At 36.5% G+C, this 27,751-nt stretch overlaps 3 protein-coding genes across 6 annotated transcripts; 2 read left to right on the top strand and 1 right to left on the bottom strand.

Moving 5' to 3' along the window:
• The first annotated feature begins 270 nt into the window (after positions 1 to 270).
• On the top strand, positions 271 to 11,673 carry LOC110905142 (ABC transporter C family member 10). 4 transcript variants are annotated; one of them, XM_035983596.1, is made up of 14 exons: positions 271 to 442; positions 577 to 646; positions 1,376 to 1,436; positions 4,566 to 6,627; positions 6,959 to 7,279; positions 7,529 to 7,615; positions 7,964 to 8,551; positions 8,649 to 8,813; positions 8,935 to 9,229; positions 9,807 to 10,021; positions 10,464 to 10,769; positions 10,869 to 10,932; positions 11,010 to 11,249; positions 11,326 to 11,673. In XM_035983596.1, exons 4-14 carry the CDS (start codon positions 4,603 to 4,605, stop codon positions 11,436 to 11,438), a joined length of 4,419 nt encoding a protein of 1,472 aa, XP_035839489.1. In that variant the 5' UTR covers positions 271 to 442; positions 577 to 646; positions 1,376 to 1,436; positions 4,566 to 4,602; the 3' UTR covers positions 11,439 to 11,673. The 4 variants fall into 4 exon arrangements, with proteins under 4 accessions (XP_035839489.1, XP_035839488.1, XP_022006719.1 ...); XM_035983595.1 differs by having other exon boundaries at positions 1,359 to 1,436; XM_022151027.2 differs by lacking the exon at positions 577 to 646.
• A 1,382-nt stretch (positions 11,674 to 13,055) lies between these two features.
• LOC110905146 (acidic endochitinase) lies at positions 13,056 to 14,166 on the top strand. The gene has a single exon (XM_022151040.1). It carries the CDS (start codon positions 13,106 to 13,108, stop codon positions 14,021 to 14,023), a length of 918 nt encoding a protein of 305 aa, XP_022006732.1. The 5' UTR covers positions 13,056 to 13,105; the 3' UTR covers positions 14,024 to 14,166.
• LOC110905145 (plastidial pyruvate kinase 2) lies at positions 13,558 to 19,384 on the bottom strand. Its single transcript, XM_022151039.2, has 12 exons — positions 19,066 to 19,384; positions 18,593 to 18,880; positions 18,318 to 18,483; positions 18,078 to 18,212; positions 17,875 to 17,985; positions 16,975 to 17,063; positions 16,719 to 16,781; positions 15,830 to 16,005; positions 15,177 to 15,279; positions 14,947 to 15,095; positions 14,721 to 14,829; positions 13,558 to 14,499 (listed from the first exon to the last, which is right to left on the bottom strand). The coding sequence occupies exons 1-12, from the start codon at positions 19,261 to 19,263 to the stop codon at positions 14,392 to 14,394; spliced, it is 1,695 nt and encodes a 564-aa protein (XP_022006731.1). The 5' UTR covers positions 19,264 to 19,384; the 3' UTR covers positions 13,558 to 14,391.
• Positions 19,385 to 27,751: the final 8,367 nt, after the last annotated feature.

Raw genomic sequence — 27,751 nt, 5'->3', positions numbered from 1 at the left:
GATTGACTAAAATACCCTTTCTCTTTATTTTAAAATTTGCCACATGTCATAATCCTATGGCTTCCTATCCTTCCTAGCGAAAATTAACTTCCTATTTGATCTTTTCCCTGCATAATTATTCAATTATATATATCTCACATGACATAACTCTTTATTAAATATTATATTCCTTATTGTTTTAATATTATCACAACCATTCATAGTCCTAGGGGCTGTTTTGTAAAACGTAGCAATCACATAATTCCTATAGATAACTGCATATCCAAATTCTGCTAATCTGCGGCTTGTGTTCTGCAAACACTCTTTTTGCAATTTCATAGAACCCACTTTACATTTCTTTAAAAAAAAAAAAAAAAAAACTAGATCATACGGTATTTTCCTTCGACAAAGAGGGGGAGTTTCGAGTCTTAGCATCCTTTTTCTGTTTCCGTACATCTAACTTGTAAGCATGGAGTTATTTTTCATCATCATTGTTTATCTTCTATGTTCTAACTTCAGTGGGTGTTTTTTAAGAAAACAATCATGTATAGTAATTTTTCGATCCTTAAGATCCATCAGTTTTGCTATTCAAAACAGGTTGCGGCACAGTTTGTTGCCTGGTTGCCTGCCACTTGTTTGCAATCGATTGTTTTGGCCTGAATTCAAGGTGGAATTTTACTTTCAGAAAAAAATTATATCTAACTAGTTTTTTTCTGTTTTCTGGGTGGTTTTAAATTTTATAATTTGAATCGCCATCGACGACTTCTGCAAATTGTCGACTGTTTTTTCGTATATTTATTCATTTATTTATTTAATTTTAGGTTATTGGATTTTATCACCCTTAACTATTGGTCATTGGCCGATACCACTATTACTTTGACGCCGCCACCCCAACTTAACACTTAGTATGTTCTGTCACCAGATCACTAACTTTTGATCTTGTTACTATACATTTGGAGGTGTCCTAAGATCCCTATGACACCCCAAAAAAGTATAGTAACAAGATCAAAAGTTAGTGATCTGTTAACGACGTGGTGACAGAACACACTAAGTGTTAAGTTGGGGGTGACGGTCGTCAAAGTAATAGTTGGAAGTGGCAGCGGCAAATAACCAATAGTTGGGGGTGATAAAATCAAATAACACTTTATTTTTTGTTTTGTAGTAAATAAATAACTGGGGATTGGTTTGTTTATACTATTATTATTCCTGTGAGATTAATTTCATAATTATATTATCTTTTGGCGTAATTATGTCATTTTTTTGTCGTGACTTCTTTACATCCAGTCACAACACGTGAGAATATATACACACAAATACAAACAAACATCACTTTTATTTATCAAAACATTTTAGAGAAAATAGTGAATTTCGACTTGTAGTTTTACTTTGTTTTCAGGGAAAAAAAACGAAGAAATCAAAAGGAGACTCGGTTGTTGTTGCTACTCCTTTGCCAGCTGGTATGTTGCTCATTCATTCTCATTTTTTGTACATTATGTTCTATATGTTGTTGTGATAGTCTAGACGATACATATATAATAACTGATTTCTATTTATAGAGATCCACATTTTTTTTTCTTGAACAACCAGACGGGGCAATATCATTGATCATAGTCCTGGTCCAGCAAGAGGCTAGAGGAGGGCCAAAGTTTTACCAAACGTAGTGCCAAAATAGAGGTCTATCATAATATCGTGGTTATCCCACCTAGAGCTGTACAAAAAATCTAAATTTGAAACTGATTTAAAAAATAATCCAAAAACCGATCTGATGGGGAAACCGGATACCATCCAGTAGGATCCGCCGGACCCAATCCGAATTTCATATTTTTCAACCCAGCGGTTTTTTTTCGGAGCTTCTCGCACCGGATCCAATCCGGATTTAAAAAATCCGGTTTCTTATATATGAATTTTATTGAGTTTATCTCATATATGTATTCTTTATTTGGTATACTTTTTTTAATCAAGTTATGTTATACTACTTGTAAGACTATAAAAATGAACTTTGGTGAGTTTATTTTATTTCTTTATTAATTTTATGTGTTTTTAACGAATTTATGCTATATAACCGATAAAAACTTTAAAAATAAATAATATATGTTTTTTTAGTTTAATTTATATATTTATTTGTTTTATTATAAAAAAAATCAATTCCGGATTAAATAAATGGTTTTGGATAATCCGATCCGGGTGTGTACGTAGGATCGAGTTTTATGGACCTTGGAACCGAATAAAATCCAATCCAGATTTTCACAATTCGGTTTTGACCAACGTGTGACTTTATCTGGACCAAATAAAATCCAATCCGTTTTTTCAAAAAATATGGTTTGTGAACCTCTATAATTTCCTACCCCACGCGCTAGCCGACATACACAAATTTGTCCCTGATTATTTTTCATGGCACACATGTCGTCACTGCCCGTACCATTGATCTAGTTGGTCTCCCCTGATTCTAACCGCTCCTTTCCAGCCTCGCCATACCCCTGTTAACCACCGTTTGCCGCCACCGACCATGGTCTAACGCCTTAGGCCTTTTTAACAAGCTATGGCTTTAGTTGCAATTGCAATTACCACAAGCTACGTTCACAACTCGCATAAGTTTGCTTTTACTCTTATCCCCTACCAATTATGGTTATTGAAGGATGTGATTCACCTCTTGTTACTAATAACTTATTTGGCTGGAACAATATTGTGTCCATCCCAACATCTAATGCTAACTAAAGCAACATCAATACCTAAGGATTTTCCAACAATGATGCACATGTCCGTATGCTACTTCTCTCTACCGTCTTTGAAGCCTGTTTTCAACACGTCCAACGTACAACTACTCACATTAGTGAGCAAAATGTTTTTTTTTCTAGGGTTGTAATCTTCATACCATAGAAACCGGTGTCACGTTGTGTATGTATGCCATAGCAACCGGTCTCACGCTCCGGATTGTAAGGTTTCTCAACGTCTCTAGCACTTTGCTTTCGACATAACAGTGTATGTAACTAATCACATGCCATCTCGTACATGACCGACAATATCCTGGTTATTCTTTTCTTCGAGTTTTAGGCTAGCATTGTTTTCCTTGTATTTGTCTTTATAATCGAAGAACCCCAAGTTTTTTCTTGGTTATAGTCCTCCCCATCATGGTTGTCGATGCCTTGATTAACTACTGGCCCTCTTTACATTTCTCACCATGAAAAGCAAACTCCTTTTGCCACACTATTACACCCACAATGCCCTGTACCTCATCAAAACCACCTATGATGGTAACCGACACGACACGACACCACCCCAGCCACCCCCACTTATACCATTTAACTTATCAACTCACCGGTCTCTTTCACAACCTCCCCAACTCCACCAACACCATAACCAACATTGCCCCTACCTTCTCGACCTCTCCACCTCCACCACCCCACTCCATTACCTCCTATGCGTTTAGAACCCCATACAACAGGACCCTTTCCAACTTTTAGCCAACCATGTTTCTATTAATTCAACACCACCTGCTTAACCAACCTCCTTTGTCGTTGCCAACAGACCTAGGCGTCAAATCATGGCTGAAGAGTACTCCACTCTTGTTAAAAACTAGACGTGGACTCTCTTTCTCTGTGTCCCTAGTACTAACGTTGTTCATTGTAAGTGGGTTTACAGATTTAATGTAGACAAAAAACGGCACTATCACTCACTACAAGCTCTCTTTATCGCACACGTTTTTTCGGTACAATTTAGATTTATTTTTATGAGACATTCAGCCCATTCATCAAACGCTTAAAGCGACTACTATATATATGGGTTGTTCTCTCTCTGGCGGTAACTCATGGATGGTCACTCCTACAATTGGATATTCAGAATGCTTTTCCTCATGGTGATCTACAACAAGCAGCACTCATGGTTTCATTGACCCACAAGGAATATATATCATTTAGTCCTTTTCACCCTTAAACATGTGCCTAGATAGGGCTTGGTTTCAACACCTTTCAAAGGCCCTTCATATGCTTGGTTTTAGAAGTTCCAAGGCAAATCCTTCACTTTTTATCTATTCATCTGCATGCACCCTCTTGTACGTTTTGGTTTATGTTGATGACATTATCTTTTTTTGTCAACAATGTCATCAACTTGTGTTGTCACCTATAATCGCATATAGCAAACTATTTCTCTAATTCCCTTCAACTGCCTTCTCTAATCCAGTTAAGTACAAACACGTTGTTGGTGCCCTTCAATATGTCACTCTCACTTGGCCCGAATTACATTTGTAGCTAACAAACTGTGTCAATTTATGCATGTGCCAACCAAAAACCATTGGTCTGCAATAAAACGGATTCTACGACTGCTGACTGTGGATTACTTATTTAACAAGCATCTGGATCATCACTTCATGCCTTCACGAATGCTCATTGGCACTACATGCCTTCTTGGAGCTAGCATTGATCAAATTTTTTACTTTTATAGAATTAGTTTTGGGGAGTAAAGTTCTATCTATAATCAATTAACTGTTTGTTGTGTCTTTCAGCCCATCATTTACATTTAAGTTACTGTTTATTAGTAATCCTTGTTATTTCATACATATCTTTATGACTTTATCAATTTGGCATTTTCAGTGTTGGGAGGGCAAAGCGAGCGTTGCAAAAGGAAAAGATGACTAATCTATGGATTTCATTTTGCGGGTGTTCAGACAGTACTGACAGGAACTGTAATTCAGATTTGATTTGCATCACAAATCCATCTTCGTGTATGAATCATGTTCTGATCATTTGTTTCGACTTAGTGCTCCTCGTAATGTTACTCCTCAACATGTTTTACAAGTCACCATTGAGATCCAGTGGTATATCATCTTGCTTTCAAAGAAAATTAGGTTTGCAGTTAGTTTCCATGATCTTTAATGGTTTACTGGGAACTCTGTACCTATGTTTGGGCATTTGGACGTTGAAGACCGTAATAAGCACAAAACACACTGTTCTTCCTTTGCATCAATGGATACTTTTCTTGTTGCATGGATTAACATGGTTAACAGTCTCACTAACAGTGAGTCTGTTAGGAACACGGTTTTCAATAACGCTCCTTCGGCTTCTGTCAATAGCTGCCTTTCTATTTTCTGGGATTTTCGGCATTTTATCTATGGTATCTTCGATTGATAATAAAAGGGTGTCAATCAAGATAGCTCTGGATTTAACATCTCTCCTGGGAGCAGCATTGTTATTGGCATGCACATATAAGGGCTACAACTATGAAGAAACTGATGAGAGAGACCTTTATACCCCTCTAAACAGTGAGAGTAAAGCCATCAAAGTAGATTATAATGACAGTCTTACCCCTCTTTCGAGGGCGGGATTTCTCAATGTAATGTCGTTTTGGTGGTTAAATCCGTTGATGAAAACGGGCAGTGAGAAGACTCTCGAAGAAAAAGATATGCCCAAATTGTGCATTGAAGATAGAGCAGAATCATGCTATTTGAATTTTGTGGACCAGTTAAATAACCGGAAACATTTGCATCCATCAATTTTGAAAGCAATAGTGATGTGCAATTCGAGAGAGCTTTTAATATCTGGATTCTTCGCGTTGATGAAAATAATTACAGTTTCTGCAGGCCCTCTTTTTCTCAAAGCTTTCATAAGGGTAGCGGAGGGCGATGAAAGTTTTAATGGCGAGGGATACGTGTTAGCGATATCACTTTTCTTTGTTAAAGTATTTGAGTCGTTGTCACAACGACAATGGGATTTTAGGAGTAGACTTATTGGTATAAGAGTCAGATCCTTACTTACAGCAGCAATATATAAAAAACAACTGAATTTATCTAATGCTGCTAAAATTACACATTCGGCTGGTGAGATTATGAATTTTGCAACTGTGGATGCTTATAGAATCGGGGAATTTCCTTACTGGTTGCATCAAAGTTGGACAACCGCTCTCCAGCTTTTACTTGCACTCTTGATTCTTTTACAAGCTGTTGGTTTGGCTACATTTGCAGCTTTGGGAGTCATCATATTGTCGGTCCTTTGCAATATGCCACTTGCTAAACTACAACACAAGTTTCAGTCAAAGCTAATGGTTGCCCAAGATGAACGGCTTAAAGCAGTCTCTGAGGCACTTGTGAATATGAAAGTTTTGAAGCTTTATGCATGGGAAATTCATTTTAAGGGTGTGATTGAAAAACTTAGGGAGATTGAGTTTAAATGGTTAACAGCTGTTCAGCTTCGAAGAGCTTATAATAGCTTTCTTTTTTGGTCTTCACCTCTTTTGGTCTCAACCGCTACTTTTGGGGCTTGTTATTTTATCGGGATTCCATTAAATGCGAGCAATGTTTTCACATTTGTGGCAACTTTACGATTGGTTCAAGATCCCATTAGAACCATCCCTGATGTTATTGGGGCATTTATTCAAGCAAAAGTAGCTTTTTCCAGAATCTTGAATTTTCTGGAAGCACCTGAGCTGGAGAGTGCTCATGTGAGACAGAAGGTGAGCAAGGATGGCTTGGATTACAATATTTTTATTGATTCGGCGAGTCTTTCTTGGGATGGGAATCTGTTGAAGCCTACTCTACGGAACATTAATTTACGGGCTCGATTGGGTCAAAAGATAGCTATCTGTGGAGAGGTAGGATCGGGCAAGTCCACACTTTTGGCTGCAATTCTTGGAGAGGTTCCGATAATCGAAGGAGGAAGTGTAAGTATTTTTTTTATTTGCATATTATTTCTTGCATACTATTGGTTTCTAGTGTTTGAAAGACCTAGCTAGTTCTACTTATTATTATTTAGAAGTCAAATAATTAATTAAATATCGGGTGCAACAAAACTAATTATTAAAAAGTGGAGTAAAGTATACCTATATATCCATATTTTCCAAAAGCTCAACACCACCAAGAGTTATTATTACAACTTGAAGCTTCCAAAATCTCAACACCACCAAGAGTTATTATTACAACAAGAACATATCAAGTATTACAAATTCTTATAGGTAATCAGTAATCTTGTTTCTGTTTGACCGAACTTGTCAGCTTCGAGTATATGGGAGCATTGCATATGTTTCTCAGTCTGCTTGGATTCAAACAGGAAGTATACGTGACAATATTTTGTTCGGGTCTGAGATGGATGATCAAAGATACCAAGAAACACTCAAGAAGTGTTCTTTGGTGAAGGATCTTGAGCTGCTACCATATGCTGATCTTACAGAAATAGGAGAAAGAGGCGTTAATCTCAGTGGTGGACAAAAGCAACGAATTCAACTTGCTCGTGCTTTATATCAAGATGCTGATATCTATTTGTTGGATGATCCATTTAGTGCTGTGGACGCACATACTGCTTCGAGCTTATTTAATGTACGTTGATTTACAAAATAATACCTTTAGACTTAGATACGATAACAATTTTTAAAGAGGCTTTATGAATTAAAACTATTCTTTGGGCGACTTTATACTAGTCTGACCTGTTTCCTTTTAAGCTTTGATTATACCAAACGTAACCTACATCATCCCATTTATAAGTAACCGGTCATATTGTCATATCTACTTTTAGTTGATTATTTCTAGTTTTATGTCTAAATCGTAAATTTGCTTGAAATTTTATAGGAATATGTTATGGAAGCGCTTTTCAGGAAGACGGTTTTGCTTGTAACTCACCAAGTTGATTTCCTTCCTGCATTTGATTCTGTTCTGGTGAGTTAGTGTTTGCTATAGCCACACACTGAATATGTTCAATGTTTATAAGCAACCATGCTTAACATTTTATCATGTATTTAAGGTTAATAGATGGGTTTTACGGCAGTGGCGGATCTAGAAACGAAACTAAGCCGTAACGTTTTATAAATAAGCCGTAACGAAATCGAAAAAACGTCATTTTTTTCCAAAATTTACACTAATTTTTCCAAATTTTTCCGCGCCAAGCCGTAGCGGAGGTTGCCCCCCGGTAAGCCTTATGTCCGCCACTGTTTTACGGTTAATGTAACAAACAAACAAAAGAATGTACTAGTAAAATCCCACTTATAGCAAGCTATGGTTTTACAGCTAATGTCAGAAGGGGAAATCCTAGCAGCTGCACCTTACAATCAACTAATGGCATCATGTCAAGAATTTCAAGATTTAGTGAACGCACACAAAGAAACCGCAGGCTCCGAAAGACTTGCAGAGGTTACTTCTTCCACAAGGCACATACCTTCAATAAAGGACAATAAAAACACTCAGACCGCCAAAATATCCGAAAGCTCAGATAACGACCAACTGATCAAAAAAGAAGAAAGGGAAGAAGGTGACACAGGTTTTAGACCTTACGTACAATATTTGAATCAAAATAAAGGCAATGTGTTCTTCTCCATTGCTGTATTTTCACAAGTTGCCTTTGTGTTATGTAACGTGTCTCAAAACTCATGGCTGGCTGCAAATGTGGATAATGATGATGTCAGCACTCTGAAATTAATTCTGGTTTATTTAGCTCTCGGAGTTGTAGCAATCGTGTTTCTGCTTGTTAGATCACTCTTCACAGTTGCATTGGGGCTACAGTCATCCAAATCTATATTTTCACAGCTGCTAATCTCTCTATTTCGTGTGCCTATGTCGTTTTACGATTCAACCCCTTTGGGTAGGGTGCTAAGCAGGGTATATGTTACTGAAATCATATCTCTAATGTTGTAATTTTTCCAATGTGGTGGAAGGATAACCGATAATGTGTATTTTTGTTATTATTATTTTGTAGGTCTCGGTTGATTTGAGTATTATTGATCTTGATATTCCGTTCTATTTCATGTTTCTTCTAGCTGCCACGACAAATTTCTGTATGAACACAGGGGTGTTGGTCTTTGTTACCTGGCAAGTCTTGTTTGTCTCTATACCACTGTTCTACGTGGCACTTCGTCTGCAGGTAATTAATCTTATGATTTTTCTCTCTCTGTATATATACTCTTTGTTCGCTGGATTTGATGTAAATGACGCTTATTATAAAATTGGTTGGCCTCCTTTGAAATGTTGATGAATCTGAATAGAGGTTCTATTTCTCATCTGCAAAAATGCTGATGCGGATCAATGGGACAACGAAATCATTGGTGGCAAACCATCTGGCTGAATCAGTGGCAGGATCCATGATAATAAGAGCTTTTCAACAAGAAGACCGATTCTTTGCCAAAAATCTTGAAGTTGTTGACATAAATGCAAGTCCTTACTTGCATAGTTTTGCTGCAAACAATTGGTTGATCCAACGGCTCGAAACAATCAGTGCAACCGTCTTATCAGCTTCCGGACTCTGCATGGTGTTGCTTCCGCCTGGAACTTTCAGTTCTGGTGAGCTTTCTGTTTTTACTCTTCAAAGTTCAAACCCAACCCACTTTATATTTAGAGTAAAATGCATGGATAGTCCCTGTGGTTTGGTGAAATTTCACCTTTAGTCCCCAACTTTTCAAAATTACACTCTTAGTCCCTGTGGTTTGACAAGTTGTTACTCGGATAGTCCCCAAAGCGGATGGAGGTTAGTTTTTCTGGTTAAGTGGGTGTGAAATGACAAGGACTATCCGAGTAACAACTTGTCAAACCACAGGGACTATCCGAGTAACTTGTTAAACCACAGGGACTATCCGAGTAACCTTCATCCGCTTTAGGGACTATCCGAGTAACAACTTGTCAAACCACAGGGACTAAGAGTGTAATTCTGAAAAGTTGGGGACTAAAGGTGAAATTTCACCAAACCACAGGGACTATCCGTGCATTTTACTCTTATATTTATAATCAGTAATCTTACTGAAAACTAACTACTGTGACTTCAGTTTACACACAAAGCCAAACTCGTGACATGCTGCTGCCATTTTATGCCATATTCTTGTAGTGATTACATCTTTCTAAGTTGTCTTAAATCTTTTTGCAGGTTTTATTGGAATGGCAATATCTTATGGGCTGTCTTTAAACATGTCACTTGTTATGTCAATTCAACACCAATGCACTTTAGCAAACTATATAATCTCATTCGAAAGGGTCAAGCAGTACATGCATTTACCGAGCGAAGCTCCTTTAGTGATTGAAGAGAATCGGCCCCCTGCTAACTGGCCAAACACGGGTAAAATCGATATCCAAGACTTACAGGTAATATTCATAAATTTTTGTTCCTTTAGCAGTTAAACACATAAAGGTGGCAATTTTAACCCATTTGCGTATGAGTGAGTCAATTCAGGTTATGCATTTATGAATTAAATTGGTAAAATCATTTATTTAATAAGAAAAGAAACGGGGTCAAACAGTGTTTGTCCAATCCAAACCGACCCGTTTCAACCCATGTCTAGAATTACCTGTATTGACCCATGATAGACTATATAATTAAGTTAAAGATTAGTTTTATATATCATATATATGACATTCTTGTAATCATTATTTAAAATCAATAATACAAATTGTATTATACAATCTTTACGTTCTATTAACCCAAACCCCGTTTTGACATGCCATCCGACCCGACCATACCATACTACCACCTGTCACGTAAAGTTTCAGTCTTTACTAAAATAAATATAAAATATGGGAAACCCAGATTAGGTACCGACCCGATGCACCTCTTGTTCTCCGTGGGATCACTTGTACGTTTCAAGGAGGACACAAGATTGGTATAGTTGGCAGGACGGGCAGTGGAAAGACTACACTCATTGGTGCTCTATTTCGATTGGTGGAGCCCGCTGGCGGTAATATTGTTGTTGATGGGATAGACATTTCTACAATTGGACTTCATGATTTGAGGTCACGATTTGGCGTTATACCTCAAGATCCTACACTTTTCAACGGAACGGTTAGATACAACTTGGACCCCTTATGTCAACACACAGATCAGGAAATATGGGAGGTATGTTCGAGTGTTTTATAGTAACTAAGTTCTGTTTTAGTGCACAAATCACGTGTTAAACCTTAATTTGTATTTATCATTTGAATTCTGCTATTGAAGGTTCTTGGGAAGTGTCAGCTTAGTGAGGCTGTTCAGGACAAAACAGGCGGGCTGGATTCAATAGGTAATGCATTCACACCTTAAAGGTTCCCACTGAGTAAGACAAACGAAATGTGATATATAAGAATTTTGTAAGTACAGTGGTGGAAAATGGAACAAACTGGAGCATGGGGCAACGCCAGTTGTTTTGCTTGGGGCGTGCGTTGTTAAGGAGAAGCAAAATTTTGGTGCTGGATGAAGCAACTGCATCGGTTGACAATGCTACAGACACAATGTTACAAGAAACCATCAGATCGGAGTTTGCTGACTGCACCGTCATCACAGTGGCTCATCGCATACCAACTGTGATGGACTGCACCATGGTTCTAACCATGAGCGATGGTCAGTTTTCATATATTTACATCTTATTACTCTCGCTTTCCAACTTCTAACTGTAAAGGTTTCCAACTGGCAACAGGAAAAATCACAGAGTATGATGAACCAATGAAGCTGATGAAAAGAGATGATTCATTGTTTGGACAGCTTGTTAAGGAATATTGGTCACACTCTCAATCTACAGAAATTCTTTAAACTTCAAATTCAAGATTTAACTACCTATAATCCTCCTGTTATACATACGAGAATAAAACGTAATGTTTAATGATTTTATTATCACACTTCTTTTATCATTACATCTAAGTTTTGATTCTTTTTTTTATTACTTTGTCAGTCTTTATTCACAAAAACCGAATTCAGGTTTATTGGTTTGTAAAATGATAAAAATGTTATTGACCGACTAGCTGGATATCGGTCTTTTAAAAGTCAAGTCGTCTGTGATTAAATAATTGATATGGAAAAATTAGTTAGGTTCTGATTGACATTGATTCAAGAATATAATGGTTAGGCAAGAATTTTTGTTTTGGCTTCCAGGTTAATCTGCATCTTTCATCTCTCTCCTTTTGAATAATAATTATGTGGAATTGTGGGCAAGACATTTCCTGGTTTTGAGGTCTACCAATGATAAAAATTTCATGTCTGGTATATTTATGTATAATGGTTTTAGTAACCTACACAATTATAATGTCAAGTTCAATATATTCTGATAAATATATATAAATTTATATGTTAAAGCTTTCTTTCATTACCATTTCCAGCCAAATATATATATGTTCAGAAAATTGTAAATTAATAAAAATTGTTTCCTACTTTTAACAAACATCCTCGTCTCTATTTTAAAATTAGAAATATACTTTGAAGGATATAATAAACATTTCCATTTAAACTATTATTATTTTTATTTGCTGAAATTAAATATATGCTTTATCATTTTTACAAGGGTTACACCTCTATAAGTATATGGTCGATGATAGAAGTTTGTGGAGTCATGGTATATCTTCCTATTTTTGCATGTACTCTTCCACCACCTCTTTTGATATTGATAGCCCTCCTTGTATAGCATGTTCTTTCATTTATTTGTTGTGTGTTTTGGAGCTGACGGTCTCTGTGGAAGTAGCTTCTTTATTTCTTAGGGATAGAGGTAATGTTTGCCTACATTAGTTGATGCACAAAAAACCCGACCCGAACCCGGAATAAAACCCGCACCCGGGTTTTGTAAACCCGAACCCAAACCTACCCGTAGGGTAGGGTCCAGGTATGGTATACGCTGTGGAAACCCGAACCCGGGTTTGTTTTCAACCCATTTTGTACCCGGGTTTCATCAATACCCAGGTTTTAGCTATATCCGGACCGGGTTTTCCAATACCCATACATGGTATTACAATACCCGAACCCGAAAATAGCGTATTTTTATGTCCGGGTATAGAAACCCGAACCCGGGTACACCAGGTATGGTTTTCCTGGACAATACCCAGACTTGAACCCGGGTATTCAAAAAACCTGGTAATCCCACTCTCTCCAGACCCTACATATAGTTTGTTTGTTATCATTTTTACAGGTTTTTGACACATGTTTGAAACAAATTAATGTAAAAACAAAAACAAACACGAATCTGTATGGCTATGGACTTTTCAAAAATGCTACGAACCGTGATTGAGGGTCTGTATTGCGAAACTTCTACGAATATGACAAGCATGGACTTTTCAAAAAGACTAAAAGTAACAAAAACTCTAACCACATCGATCAACTTTATTTTCCACAATATTTACCTGCTAAACACGCAACCTGACTTGACTCCCAACACTCCACACACCTATAAATACCCGATCTCCGGCACCAACACTACATATCCCACCCACAACATGGCATCCACTAATCCAGCACTTCTCCTGCTCCTCTTCATCACTGTTTTCTCTTTTTTGAAACCCTCTACAGCCGCCGGCATCGCCACTTACTGGGGCCAGCAGAGCGATGATACTGAAGGCACCCTTGAAGCCGCCTGTGCCACCGGAAACTACCAGTTTGTAAACATAGCTTTCTTAAGCACCTTCGGCAACAACCAACAACCGGTTCTGAACCTAGCAGCCCATTGTGACCCTGATTCGACTTGCTCCAGGTACAGCTCCCAAATAAAAGCATGCCAGGCCCAAAATGTTAAGGTGTTTCTTTCTATAGGGGGTCAGAGAGGGAGCTACTCTCTATCGTCACCGCAAGATGCACAACAAGTTGCTGATTTTCTATGGAACACCTATCTTGGCGGCCAGTCAGCTACCCGTCCGTTAGGAGATGCTGTTTTGGACGGAATCGATTTTGATATCGAGCAAGGGACAGACCAGTTCTGGTCTGACCTGGCTAGGGCACTCGCTGCGTACAGCTCACAGAAAAAAGTGTACTTATCTGCAGCCCCACAGTGCCCTTTCCCTAGCCCTAGTGGCGACGTGCGGAACCAACTGCTCCCGGCGATTAGGGAAGGGCTGTTTGATTACGTGTGGGTGCAGTTTTACAACAATGAACAATGCCAGTATGGGGCGAATGCTGATGCTTTATTAGCGAGATGGAACGAGTGGACTCAGGTGACCACAAATACGATTTTCTTGGGGTTACCAGCAGCAGCTTCGGGAGCTGCCCCAAGCGGAGGATATATTCCACCAGATATTCTTACCTCTCAGATTCTTCCTTCAATCAAGAGTTCTCCCAAGTACGGTGGAGTCATGCTGTGGGACAGGTTCTATGATAAACAGAGTGGATACAGTGACGCCATCAAAGGCAGTATAAACTAGTCCTAAAGTGATAGCCTTTGTATACTTTATTATGTTTGTGTGGTGGAATAACTTCATATCGTCGAGATATGATCAGATGATTTTGTTTATGTAACAGTTATACCTAGTGCAAATCAATAAAACAATTATAGTATTTGTTATGATGTGGCTAGTTTCGATTTAAAATACTCAATCTGATACATAAATAATAAAATAAAATATAGTGGCTACAAATACAAAAACTGAATTGCAACTTACATTAGAAATGGATTGCAGAAGCATAAAAACAGGATTAGAAAACAGAGACGAAGAGAAATGAAACAGATGTTAACGGGATGATGCAAAAATGAACTTAGCATAAGTCTTTAATCTCCTTTTGTGGCGGGCGGCTACACCTTTCTGACCTGAATATTATGGGTGGATTGGAACCGCCAGATGGGTTGTCTGCCACTCTGAAGAAGAGCTACATGCTCACCTTCCTTCATCATCCCTTGATTCTGTACACACACAATAAATAAAAACAATGGTTAAAAAGGGGTAAATAAGTCATTTTACTTTCTCCTTCGATTTTCAATTCTGGTGTGGCTGGGTATAAAAATGAAAAATTTGGGCCCTTGATAATCATAAGCGGAATATGTACTTTTTTCCAAAATGCACATCCAAACACTCTTCCAAAAGGAAAGACGAGAAAACATTGAATTAGCGGAGTAAATCTCACCTTCAACACTTGAAGAGCATTTGCAAAGGTTTCTTCAGCGTCGTCTGCGAATTCCATGTAAATGGGGCATACTCCTTGATACAAAGCCAATTTCTGTTGTACCCTTTTACTGTTTATCAAAAGCACATTATACAATATCAGAGAAAGAAATCAAAAATAAAAACAAATCTGCAGAAAAAGAAAAAAAAAGATAATGTTACGTGTCTGATAGAGCTATGGGACTTACTCGTCTGTGAAGGCAAATATAGTGCCATTAGGCCGATAATGGCTCAGTAGGACAGCCATGTTACTCGTTCTTGTGAATACCACAATTGAAGTTCCAAGAGTGTTGGACATTGATGTCGCATGGTAGGCAAACATTTCACTCACATGATTCTGTTCATTTTAAATGAGTTTACAGTAAGATTTACAAATAATAATAACAATAAATAAATAAGCGTCAGAACGATAATACACCTTAAAGGCTTGATTAAGACTAGATACTGTGCCACCACTCATTATGCTTGATTCAGTTCTTAACGACACTGTGTGCATGACGTTAACAGCTTTTAGTGGAAACCTACATAGTACGAGACGATATGAGACGAAGAGGTTTAATCATTTTTTTTTCAAAAGAGTGAATTTCATGGATTGTCCTTTATCTTTATACCCATTTTCAGGCGCTGTCCTTTATGTTCAAAATTGACGGGTTTTGTCCTTTATGTTTTCATATCATACACATTTTGTCCTTTAGGCCTAACCCAGTTAGTATTTTCAGTTAAATTTGGTCATATGCTTTGCACATGAGGGCATTTTTGTCAATTCAAAGGTAAGTTCAATGGCAGATTTACAGCTCAAAGCTTCTGCAACCTTTGAAGTGACAAAAATGCCCTCATGTGCAAAGCACATGACCAAATTTAACTGAAAAAACTAACTGGGTTAGGCCTAAAGGACAAAACGTGTATGATATGAAAACATAAAGGACAAAACTCGTCAATTTTGAAAATAAAGGACAGTGCCTGAAAATTGGTATAAAGATAAAGGACAATCATTGAAATTCACTCTTTTCAAAATTAGCACTCTTGATAAATGAAGATGCTGAAAATGTTTTTTTTTTTAAAAAGTCTTACTTTCCATGAGCAGTTTCTCCAGAAAGCATGACTGCATCAGCACCCTCTCTAACAGCAATAGCAATGTCGGATACCTCTGCCCGCGTAGGTGTCGGATGAACAATCATGCTTTCAAGCATGTTTGTTGCAACAATAACAGCTTTTCCCATGCTACGGCATGTCCTGATTATCTCTTCCTAGTGAAAGTAATTCAATTCGAGTTGATCACTGTAAGTGTATGCTATAGAGGTGCCAATTTCAACCCATTTAACTATAAGGTAAAGGATCAAATAAAAATAATATTAACGTACGAAACGTACGCATTGAGGGAAAAAGCAAAAAGTGGCGGTGTCATTTTGGTAATTATGAGCAACTTCCAAATAACTGGGGAAAAAGCAAAAAGTGTCTTGTAGAGTAATTTTGAGCATCTGTAGAGTAATTTTGAGCATCTGTAGAGTAATTTTGAGCATCTGTAGAGTAATTTTGGGAAATGTAGGGTAATTATCAAATTACTCCAGTAGAGTAATTTTGACTTCTGTAGAGTAATTTTGGAAAATGTCTTGTAGAGTAATTTTGTTAGCATTTAGTTATGGGGTTTAGTTTTATGGTTTAGCTTTTAGTGGGGGGGGGGGGGTGGGTTAGTGAAATTTTGATAATAACCCTACAATTTTGATAATTACCCTACACGACCAAAATTACTCTACCTGAACATTTACAAAATTACTCTACAGAAACTCAAAATTACTCTACTAGAGTAATTTTGAAGTTGGTGATAATTACCAAAATGACACCGCCACTTTTTTGACTTTTCTTTCACTTCGTACGTTTCGTACGTTTATTTTATTTTCACGTGAACTTAACTTGTAACTATAAATGTATGAATGAGCTAATAATAGAAAGTTATTATTACCTGCAGCAATGGAACCTCTTCAATAGGCAGCTCTGCACCAAGGTCCCCTCTTGCAACCATTGCCTGAATAAAAGCAAAACATAATATTAACAAATGGAAGATTATTGATGACAAGAACCCATGTTTTAGTTTTTTAGCAACTCAAAATATCCACTGTGGCCAAAATATTTGATTCGTTCAACACCGATTAACAAAGTTTAAAATGTCCGGTAAAGGAAAAAGATAACAAGAATGAAGGAGAAAACAATATGTTTACCCCGTCAGAAGCCGTGATAATTGAATGCAAATTTGGTATGGAGTCTGCACTTTCAATTTTTGGGATAACTTGAATATCCGCACCACAGCCTGCCAAGACAATATTAGATGTTAGAAGTCGTATACTTTGAAGCAAGGTTTAAGAGAACGGAAACGAGTTTCGAGGCATTTTCCTTTCGCCTCACGAGGCATAAGCCTCAAGGCGAAACGAGGCGTAAGGCCGAGGCGGTATTAATAAATAAATATAAAAAGTATATATATTATAAAAGAGTTAATTACTGTTTTCGTCCCTGTGGTTTGTCAAAAATCACTATTTCAGTCCATTAGTTTAAAAATTGCGATTTCAGTCCTTGTGGTTTCACTTTCGTAACCATTTCAGTCCACCTCGTAACCACAGGGACTGAAATGGTTACAAAAGTGAAACGACAGGGACTGAAATGGTTACGAAAGTGAAAACACAGGGACTGAAATCGCAATTTTTAAACTAATGGACTGAAATAGTGATTTTTGACAAACCACAGGGACGAAAACAGTAATTAACTCATTATAAAAATAATAATACTAACTAATTTCATCATCAGATTCATCAAAAACACACATAAAAAAGACATGAAATGCTTGAAATTGACACAAAAAGTCGAAAACATCATAAACAACTATCAAAATCCCCTGAGGCGCACCTGAGGCGCAGCCTTCTTAGCGTCTCAGCCCCTCTGAGGCACATATACAATAAAAACCCCATGAGGCGCGCCTCAGACTCGCTTTTTTGGCCGTTTCGCCTCGAGGCGTGCCTTGAGGTGCACGCCTCAAGCGTTTTTTAAAACCATGCATTGAAGTACAAAGATCTTTATGAACACCTGTCATAAGAAGTGTAATGCGTTAACGATACAAATATGCTTACTTTTTAGATAATTCTTAAGCTCATGGATAACTTCTGCATCCTTAACAAAAGAAACTGCATAAAAATCAACTTGATTGTCCACACCAAATTTGATATCATCCCAGTCCTTTTCTGTTTCATAACAATATAGAAGATTAAATTCCAGAAAAAAAAATGACAAATATATATTGTCATCATGAGTTTGCACAATTATTGAGTCTAACCGGTGATAGATGGTAAAGTTGCGCTTTTTCCTCTAACATTTAGATGCCGTCTAGACTTGAGCTCTCCGCCATCCACAACTTCACATTTTACTGAATCTTCTGTCTTGGATTTCACCAATAGTGACATCATACCACCTAAAGGTAAGCAAGAGCTTACAATGGTTAGAAATCAAGAAGCTAAGATACACATCTAGCCAACGTTGGAGTTCGGGTATGAAGCAAGTGTTAATTTCAACATACCATCAACCAGAAGCATGTCACCTGCTTCCACATCGTTCACAAAATCATCATAGTTGACACTAACACAGTCTGCAGTGCCGACACCTCGTTTTATCGTAAAAGTGAATTCTTGGCCACTTGCTAAGTTTACTGGTTGAGGCAAATCCCCACTCCTGACCTCGGGCCCCTGCCAAAAGATAAAGTCCATAAGAAATCAGCTCATTCAGTTTTGACCCGTTCAACCCAAATCGACCCATTTGCTTATGGGTAGCATTTTAAGCAACAACGAAACCTGCCTTTGTGTCAAGCATGATTGCAATGACGTTATCCTTAGATTGAGCATTATATTCTTTAACAAGATCGATGACTTTTTGATGGGAAGCGTGATCTCCATGGGACATGTTCAATCTTGCAACATTCATCCCAGCCTCAGCTAGCTTCCATATCATTTCCTTAGTGTCGGTAGATGGACCGATTGTACAAACGATTTTTGTCTTGCGCTTAACTACGGGCTTGGACCACACACCGGCTGAACTATCGCCTTTTCGTAGAACTTCCTCTGAAAGATAACCCTGCTCTCCTATCTGATTACACAAATATGAATTAACTAGATTTAAACGTCTCCTATCAGATAATTAATCACAAATTACAATGTGGATATCTATTGAAGAGTCTGGACATGAACAATTTGAAATGTTAACAACAAAAATATTGAATTAAAGACGACGATGTTTAACAAGTGTAAAATGAAAAATGTAGAAAGGAGGACCTTAGGGATATCTTCAGGAGTAAAGGGAACAACTTCAGTGACAGAAGCTCTCCTTGCAGTGACGCTAAGAAGACGGGGGTGGGAGGGGGTAATACGGCCTATGCCACGTGGCTTGATCTTCTCAGTCTGCTTGTTGTTGAGAGATCCATTGCCAATGAATGCATTGTGAAGCAATTTGGTAGCAACAACTTGAGCCATTGTTGTTGTTGCTTGAAAAAATGAAAGTGATTTGTATAGGAAAGAAAAGAAATGGTTATAAAGGGGAGGCGATGTTTTCTGAGGGTTGCGAAAGGAGAAATCGATGGAAGAGAACAATGGTGTACCTAGGGTGTATCGAAGAATCAAAACAGGTTGTTTGGTTGGTTGGCTGTCAGATCAGGTCCCTTTAAGGTAAAAATGGAACATTCACAGTCCAACTAGTTTACCCAATTGTCAATAATGGACTGTACTTTCATCATAGGAAATCACCTAAAGTGAACAAACTCACGTTTACCATATCATAAATAAATTTTATACGTAGTCTTAAAAATATTTGTTTCGTCCTCGCTATAAATAACTAGCGGAACTTCACAATGCGTTGAGGTGGGGATTTGATCGGTATCATCTTGATTCATTATAGTGTTGATACAGTTTTAGCAATTGGTATAATAACCAAAATATAAAGCTCAAAAACGAGTTGTGATAAACCCAAAAGAATAATCAAAAACAAATATAGTAATGGTTTTGATACCAATGCTCTTCAGCCTAAATTGGTTCGGTTTGTCATAACACCAGCACTCACTATAGGTCATGATAAAAAAAAACGTTATTTTGAATTTTCCATATTGTTCGGCCGGAATTGGTTCGGTTCATTACAATACCGGCACTCACTATAGCAAGCGAAAGAGGAAACCCAATTAGTTAAAGTCGATCGAAAACCATAAAAATGAATATCGGTATCAACTTACCAAATAACTATATGTTAACAATACAAATGTATTATAATTTAGGGGTCTGAAAAATCAGTTTTATCGTTGGTTTAGTTAATCAAAAAGTATTTCATAACTATAACCAATGGTCAGTTAACCATGGGTTCAGTTAGTCGAAAAGTATTAATCATAGCTATAACCAATGGTCGGTTAACCTAGTTTGGTTAAAAAGTCGGTTACGGGTCGGTTTCGTTTAAGTTTGGTTGATTCTCCAATTTATTCTTTTATTTTGTTTGCTTTGTTCCAGCTAAAAATAGGCGTTCCAAACTCGGTTCCCATTAATCATTTTGGAATCATGCATCATGGGGTCTAATTGTAACCATTAATCAATTGATGAAAATATTATAATCGAATACTTAAAGGTATTTTGTATAGAAATTTTTACGAGCAAACTAGACAAAATAATAAAAACAAACTTAACACTTTTTTTCCAAACTAGCAACCACTTCAAATAGAAAGCATTTTACATTATAGAAACTGGAAAATCACAAACATACAAGGTTCGTTTGATTCGATTAATGATGACACATTAATTGTAACCTTAACCAAATAATGGTCGATTAATGAAATTCACTAAACTATAAGTGACCGATTTGGTCCGTTATAGTTAGTTTCAATTATTTTTTTATTAACATTTTGATTTTCAGTTATAATTGGGTGAGTAATTTTCATTTTGTTCTCTGAGGTTTGGTCACTTTTTTCACTTTAGTCCAAAACTCAAAACTTTTAAATCTGGCTCCCTGTTGTTTCACTTTTATTGCCATTTTGGTCCATAAGTGAATTAAACTGGTATTTGTCTAATAAAATTATGTTATTTTGTCCTTTTTACTCAGAGGCAAAATGGTCAATATAATTTTATTATAACACATTATTAATTAAATTAAATAACCATTTAAACTTAGACCTCATAAAAGCTCAGATATTATCATTTCTCTAAAAATCATTTTCATCTTCCCCCACAAACCCTCCCAAACCCTTTGTTTCAACATAGCTAAGCATTCTAATGATATCGCTATTAGAAGATTTATATTCCTAAAGATTATGAGTCTGGCAGTCTTAAAGGGTACGATTTATTTTATACTGAATTTGTTGTTTGATAATCTGATCTTATGTAACACTTGAGGACGATATTCTCATGTTTGCTTACGTAGTTTTGCTGACCGTGACGCGTTATAATAAAATTATATTAACCATTTTGCCCTGATGAAAAGAACAAAATAACATGATTTTATTAGACAAATATCAGTTGATTCACTTTTGGACCAAAATGACAATAAAAATGAAAACACATGGATCAATATTTAAAAGGTTTAAGTTTTGGATTAAATTGACAAATGTGACCAAACCTTAGGGACCAAAATGACAGTTTACTCTAATTCGATTTTTGACCTTTTGCTCACCTCTCTCAATATACATTTGCCTACTGAAAAATAAAGATATATAGGTTTATCATGTCACATATTGATATGGTATTATAAGTAAATGTATAAAAACTATTAAATCAATTTACAAAATAACTATACGTTAGTAATTTAATTCACGTCTGTAGAACCATGTCACATGTGATATAGAATATATATATATATATATATATATATATATATATATATATATATATATATATATATATATATATAGGATAAGGATCCGTTAGGAACCATCCTTTATTGCGAGAACCGCGAGAACCAGTATGAACACATGGCAAAATTGTAATTATGTGATATTTATTATAAACACACGCCCCCTGTTTCACAACTCTGTTCACAGTTTTACTTATTAGGGTTTCATTCATGTTTCATTCATTGGTTCAGAATATTGGTTCAGAATATGGTATACGTTTACGACAGCGGCCGACGGCGTTCAAGTAACTCACCGGAGTTCACGGCGGCGGCATCCGGTCACAGTGTTTCCAGCGGCATTCACAACGACGACCCACCATTTAACCTTCTACTGGCATCCTCTGATTCGTCACTGGCATCCTCTGATTCAAACCTCCTACTGGCATCCTCTGATTCGTCACTGGCATCCTCTGATTCATCATGTGTCGATTCTCACACATATGATGTTCCTCCTCATACATTCAGGAGTGGGCTTTAGGAGTCGCTTTTTTCTCTCAACTGAAAGTGCTGGACTGTTGGTCATCTAAATAAAAGGGGGTAAACGTATTTCAGAAAAAATGATTATCATGAAGATATTTTGAGTGTCTCTGATTTCTCTCTCTAGAAAAATACCTAGGGTTTCATTTGTGTATCACTGATTCATCTTGAATCAGAGGTCTAGTGTGAGATTCGGTGTTTTAGTGAACGGATTATCATGTTGATAATCCGGTAGGTTGAGAGTTTGAGAATTTGTCCGATTGTATCTTTGTCGATTCTCACACATATGATGTTCCTCCTCATACATTCTCTGATAATCCTCCTCATACATCTGATGCTGACATTATTGGTCCATCTGCTAATAATACAGTTGACAGTCACAATACACATACAAATACAGAACATCAAGAGTTGCGGTTCATTTGATTCGTGACTAAAGGTATTATGTTGACTATAAATGATGTATATACTTTGTAAATGATATTATATTAAATGATATGAACATGTGCATTATATTTACTCGAAATAATGTTGTATTAAATTATATGCACATGTGCGTTGATTGTAAATGATATTGTATTAAATTATATGCACATGTGCATTATGTTGAAAATTAGACTATGTCGTTGATGTATGGATTCTGAACAATTGCCTTATGTATGATTATCTAATTATGTATAGAATGGCAGCAAACAAAGGGTCTTGGGTGGTGGACAATTACAACAAAAAAAGGGAGGTGACTGTGTGGGATTGGCAATGGAAGAATAAGCTGACAACCGGGGAGGCATGTGTGGAGTTTATGCAGCTTTTGGCGCTGCTGAGATACACCAGAATGAAGACGGGTCAAGATGGGTGGGGTTGGCACTCGGAAAAATAAGTCGACTTTCAACGTTAAAACCGTTAGAGAGGACTTGTGTGTCACAAGCAGGGACCCGTCGAGTGGCTTTGTAATGACCTGGAACTGCTGGGCTACACCTAAAGCCAATATGTTAGCTCGGAAAGGCGTCGAAGGCAGGTTACCGACAAAGACGGAGCTGGAAAAAAAGGGGATTCATATCAGCAACACATTGTGCACGGGTTGCGAATATGAGCAAGAAATTGTTGAACACATCCTCCTTATGTGTTTGATGTCGAAAACGCTATGGTGGATGGTCGGATCATGGTTGGGAGTAAAAGGTTTACATTCTTGCTCATCAGTGGCATATATTTTTTCTTTTTCCTGGAAGCTGTATATTTCTAAGAAGAAGAAAAAGGCAGTCAACTGCATAGTGATGGCCACATTATTGGAACATATGGTCGATCAAAAATGAGAAGGTATTCAAAGTTGTGCAGTTTTCAAATGCTATAATACTAGAACAAGTCAATGAGTGTACTATGTTGTGGATGAACGTCATAGCCAAAATGGAGTATTTAATGGAGAATTTAGTGACTGAAGAGTGGTACACCAGTGGTGTGAATATAATAGAAAATTAGGAGTTTATATCTTTATTGTAAACGTACTTATCTAGTTCCTGGATAGAGTTATGGTTTGAATATATGGCATCTTGTTATGTTAAAAAAATGTCGTTATATAATTACATTATGCACACGTGCATTATATTGACAATTACATTATGTATACATTTAATGACAATATGTTGTTGGACTCCCGATCCCCCTTGATGATGAACCTAATTCTTGTTCCGATGATGTTGATTCCAATGACACTGATGAACATGTTGAATGTTGATGATGATCCAGAAGACCCCCCCCCCACACACACACACACATATATATATATATATATGAACATGAGCAATCTCTTAGACGGTCATCCAGGCGTCGTAAATCAACCGACCATCCTCTATTAGCCTATATATGATGTCAAACAATTTCTAAGCATTATTCGTCTTGTTTATGATTTTTTGTTTACAATCATTTTGTGTACTATCTGTTTTCATATTCAAAGATTGTGATTACGATCATGATACTTTGTTATCAATTATTTATTAGACATAATCATATGTAATTTCATTATTGACCACCTAACATATACTACCAACATGGTTACTGTTTCGAACAATGCACATGTGCATACATGTTTATTGTTTCACTCCACATGGGCATTACCAACATTAAGACATTATCACACAACTCTTGTGTTAAAACAATTAAATATAACACCCTCATCATAAGAATCACATAATCCGATCAACATCATTATTGCACATATGCACCACCAACATATACTATACCAAACAACATATTACATCCTAAATTAACAAATATAACCATCTGTAACGCATTATACAATTCCAATATGTATGCTATTTCAAACTATGCACACGTGCAGTACCAACATTCCCTCTACCAAACAACATAATACACCATATATTAACAAACATGATCATTTGCCTCTTATACTGGCAATTTTGTTGCTATCTTCATCCTCATGTTCTTAAGTTGCAAGTCTTGAATTTCTTTATATTTGCTGAATATGCAATCAAACTTCTCACCACTCCCACTATACATTTTCATATGTCGCACAGCAAACACCCGTAAACTGTGAAGTAATAAAGGGATTTCGTTTACTTGTTCAATTTTTTCATCGTGATTTCGCTCACTTGTCCTTCTCTATATGCTTTTTTTCTTCTTGTGCACCTACATGTGCAATATTTATTGTGTTTACATAAATGATATCATTTAACGTAAAAGTAATAAAGGGATGCACATGTGTATAACTCCCAACTGAATCATCGAATATTAATCAACCTTTTTTACCTCTTTGTTTAACCATTGCGTAATCATCTTCCATTGCATCCGACCATTTTTTGACCCTGCATCCCTTGATTTCAAAACGCAAGTTACCTTCTTAGAATTTTTTCCGTTATCGATCTACGATAATAAACAAAACAAAAAAACATAGGATTAACAAACATACAATCTCAATGAATATGTGCATTAACATTAACTTTATCATTACTATATACACTATGCACATGTGCATAGTCAAAAATTACATTGTTAACATAGTCTGGCAAACTATGCACATGTACAACAACATGAATGACCTTATTAACATATTCTGACAAATTATGCACATGTGCCTAATTGTACGTTTGCATCAATATGACTGACCTAATTGAAATAATCTGGCAAAATATGCATTTGTGTATAACTATGCACATGTGCATTAACATGATTGAGCTTATCAACAGGTTTGCTTCAATAAAAAAGAATATACAAACAAAAGTTATTTTTTTGATTTTTTACCTCTTTGTTTAACTGTCGCGTAATCATCCTCCATTGCATGGCGCATAATCATCTTCCATTGCATCCGACATTTTTTTGACCCTTCATCCTTTGACTTCAAAACAAAAGTTACTTTCTTCGGATTTTTCCTATTGTTGATATACAATAATATACAAAAAAACAATAAAATAATAAAAATAAGATCAATAAACATAATATATCAACAAATATGCATCACCGGCATATACTATACTAAACAAAATATGACATCCTAAATTAACAAATGTTACCATTCGTAATACATTATATAATGCCAATATGTATGTTTATATCAAACTTTGCACATGTGCAATACCAACATTACATCTACCAAACAACATAATACATCGTATATTAACAGACATGATCATCCGTATTGCATTTCGACAAACTACCTACACATAACATTCGCTTTAGTTCACAGCCTCACACCTTTTGCTATTCTTTCCAATTTCTACGCATCTTCAAACACTCCTCATGATTCAATGCCTCTTCATCTATCGTTTTCCGTTTTCCGATAATTTTTCATCCGTCAACCTATTAATCAAATACGTCCTTGTTGTCAATCCATGAGCAGTTTCGAATAATTTTTTCCTGCATACATTACATATATTACATCAATTATTTCATGTATGCACATGTGCAGTAAACATATTACATACAATATGTACAATGCTTATGTTTTAAGGTAATAATGCATGTTTGCATATGCCGTAATACATTCATATTAACTTAATCTGACAAAATATGCATATGTGCATAACTATGCACGTGTGCATTAACATGACTGACCTTATGAACAGGTTTGTTTCAATAAAAAAAATTAACCCTTATCAAATCAAAATTCGTATTATCACCAATCATATTTAACATCAATTAATAACAAAACTATTATGACAAACTATTTAACATCAAATGTTATTCATAGAAACTAACCTCGAAACCAGAGGCGGTCGAACCAACCACTACAGCAAATCGAAAAACAACATCTCAACACAAGAACCTAAAGACCGAAAACGAGCAGCTACCTTATATCGAACCTACACCATTTTTCCCAACTCACGGACCTATTTTTGGACCGATTCTTATACCAGAAAAAAAGAAAAAATCGACGGACTTAATATTACGGATAATATCTCCGGGAACCTTTTATTGTTCCTGGCTAACCATATACACCAATTTGTCACGAACATAATGCCATGTAAAGGTTCTTTCGCTTCTCTATCCAGATTTCAAACTCAGAGGCAATTACGATATCTTTAGCTGAAAACAGAATAAAAGGACTCACCTTGCACCACTGACTGATGTGATACCAGACAGTTTACGCTACCCTGCACGAACAAAGAAGGTGTTCAGCTGTTTCATCGCCATCTTCACACAGACAACATTTCACGTCTCCGCCCAACAGTTCCGATCCCAGAGTGAAGTCAGCGTGGGATACGATCTAAAACCGCCCTCCAAACAAAATATTTCATTTTTTGGGACCCATTTCGACCATTTCACAACGTGCCTGCTACTGAAATCGGAGCCCCTATACAGGAAGTTCTTGACAGCATTGACTGAAAAATCAGATTCATTACCTCCCAACCATTCCCAACCATCTTTGCCATCGGACAAAGTGACATTATCGAGGAGCCCGATCAACTCGTGCCATTACAGCAATTATTCGGCAGAGCTTGGGTTTCTCGACAAATTCTAAACCCCCATAGAGTTTATATTATCCTGATTGTATTGGCCCGCCACCAGTTTTGTGCATAATTATGCACCTCTGCATTAACATGACTGGCCTTGTTAGCATATTATGGCAAACTATGTACATGTACATCAACATGAATGAATGACCTTATTAACATATTCTATCAAATTATGCACATGTGCATAACTGTATATCACCCAATGCTACCTTATTATCATATTCAACCATGAGTTACAGGTTCATATAACTTCATAATATAATTGATTACATAATAATATAACTACATAACTGTATGTCAGAACAAAAAACAACACCAAAATAACAATACATACAAGTTATATATCATTTATGAATAAATAATTGAGATTAGTATTCAAATTAATGTGCATATTAACAAACTATGACAATTTATGCATACGTGTATAACTATATAAAACACAAAATCACCTTATTATATTGATTTATTAAGTGAATCCTATTAAAATTTTTGTACACGTTAACATACTATTACGTTTTATGCACATGTGCATAATTATTTATCACACACCTCATTGTCTTATTCAGTGTAATCGTAATTTGTCAAACTTTGCACATGTGCATAACTGTATAGAACATAAAATTAGTTTATTCATGTTCTGTATAAACCTATTATGTAT

Source organism: Helianthus annuus, chromosome 14 (genome assembly GCF_002127325.2).
Source record: "Helianthus annuus cultivar XRQ/B chromosome 14, HanXRQr2.0-SUNRISE, whole genome shotgun sequence".
Lineage (NCBI taxonomy): Eukaryota > Viridiplantae > Streptophyta > Magnoliopsida > Asterales > Asteraceae > Helianthus > Helianthus annuus.
Note: the sequence above shows the minus strand (reverse complement) of the source record. Positions and strands in the feature narration are given on the sequence as shown.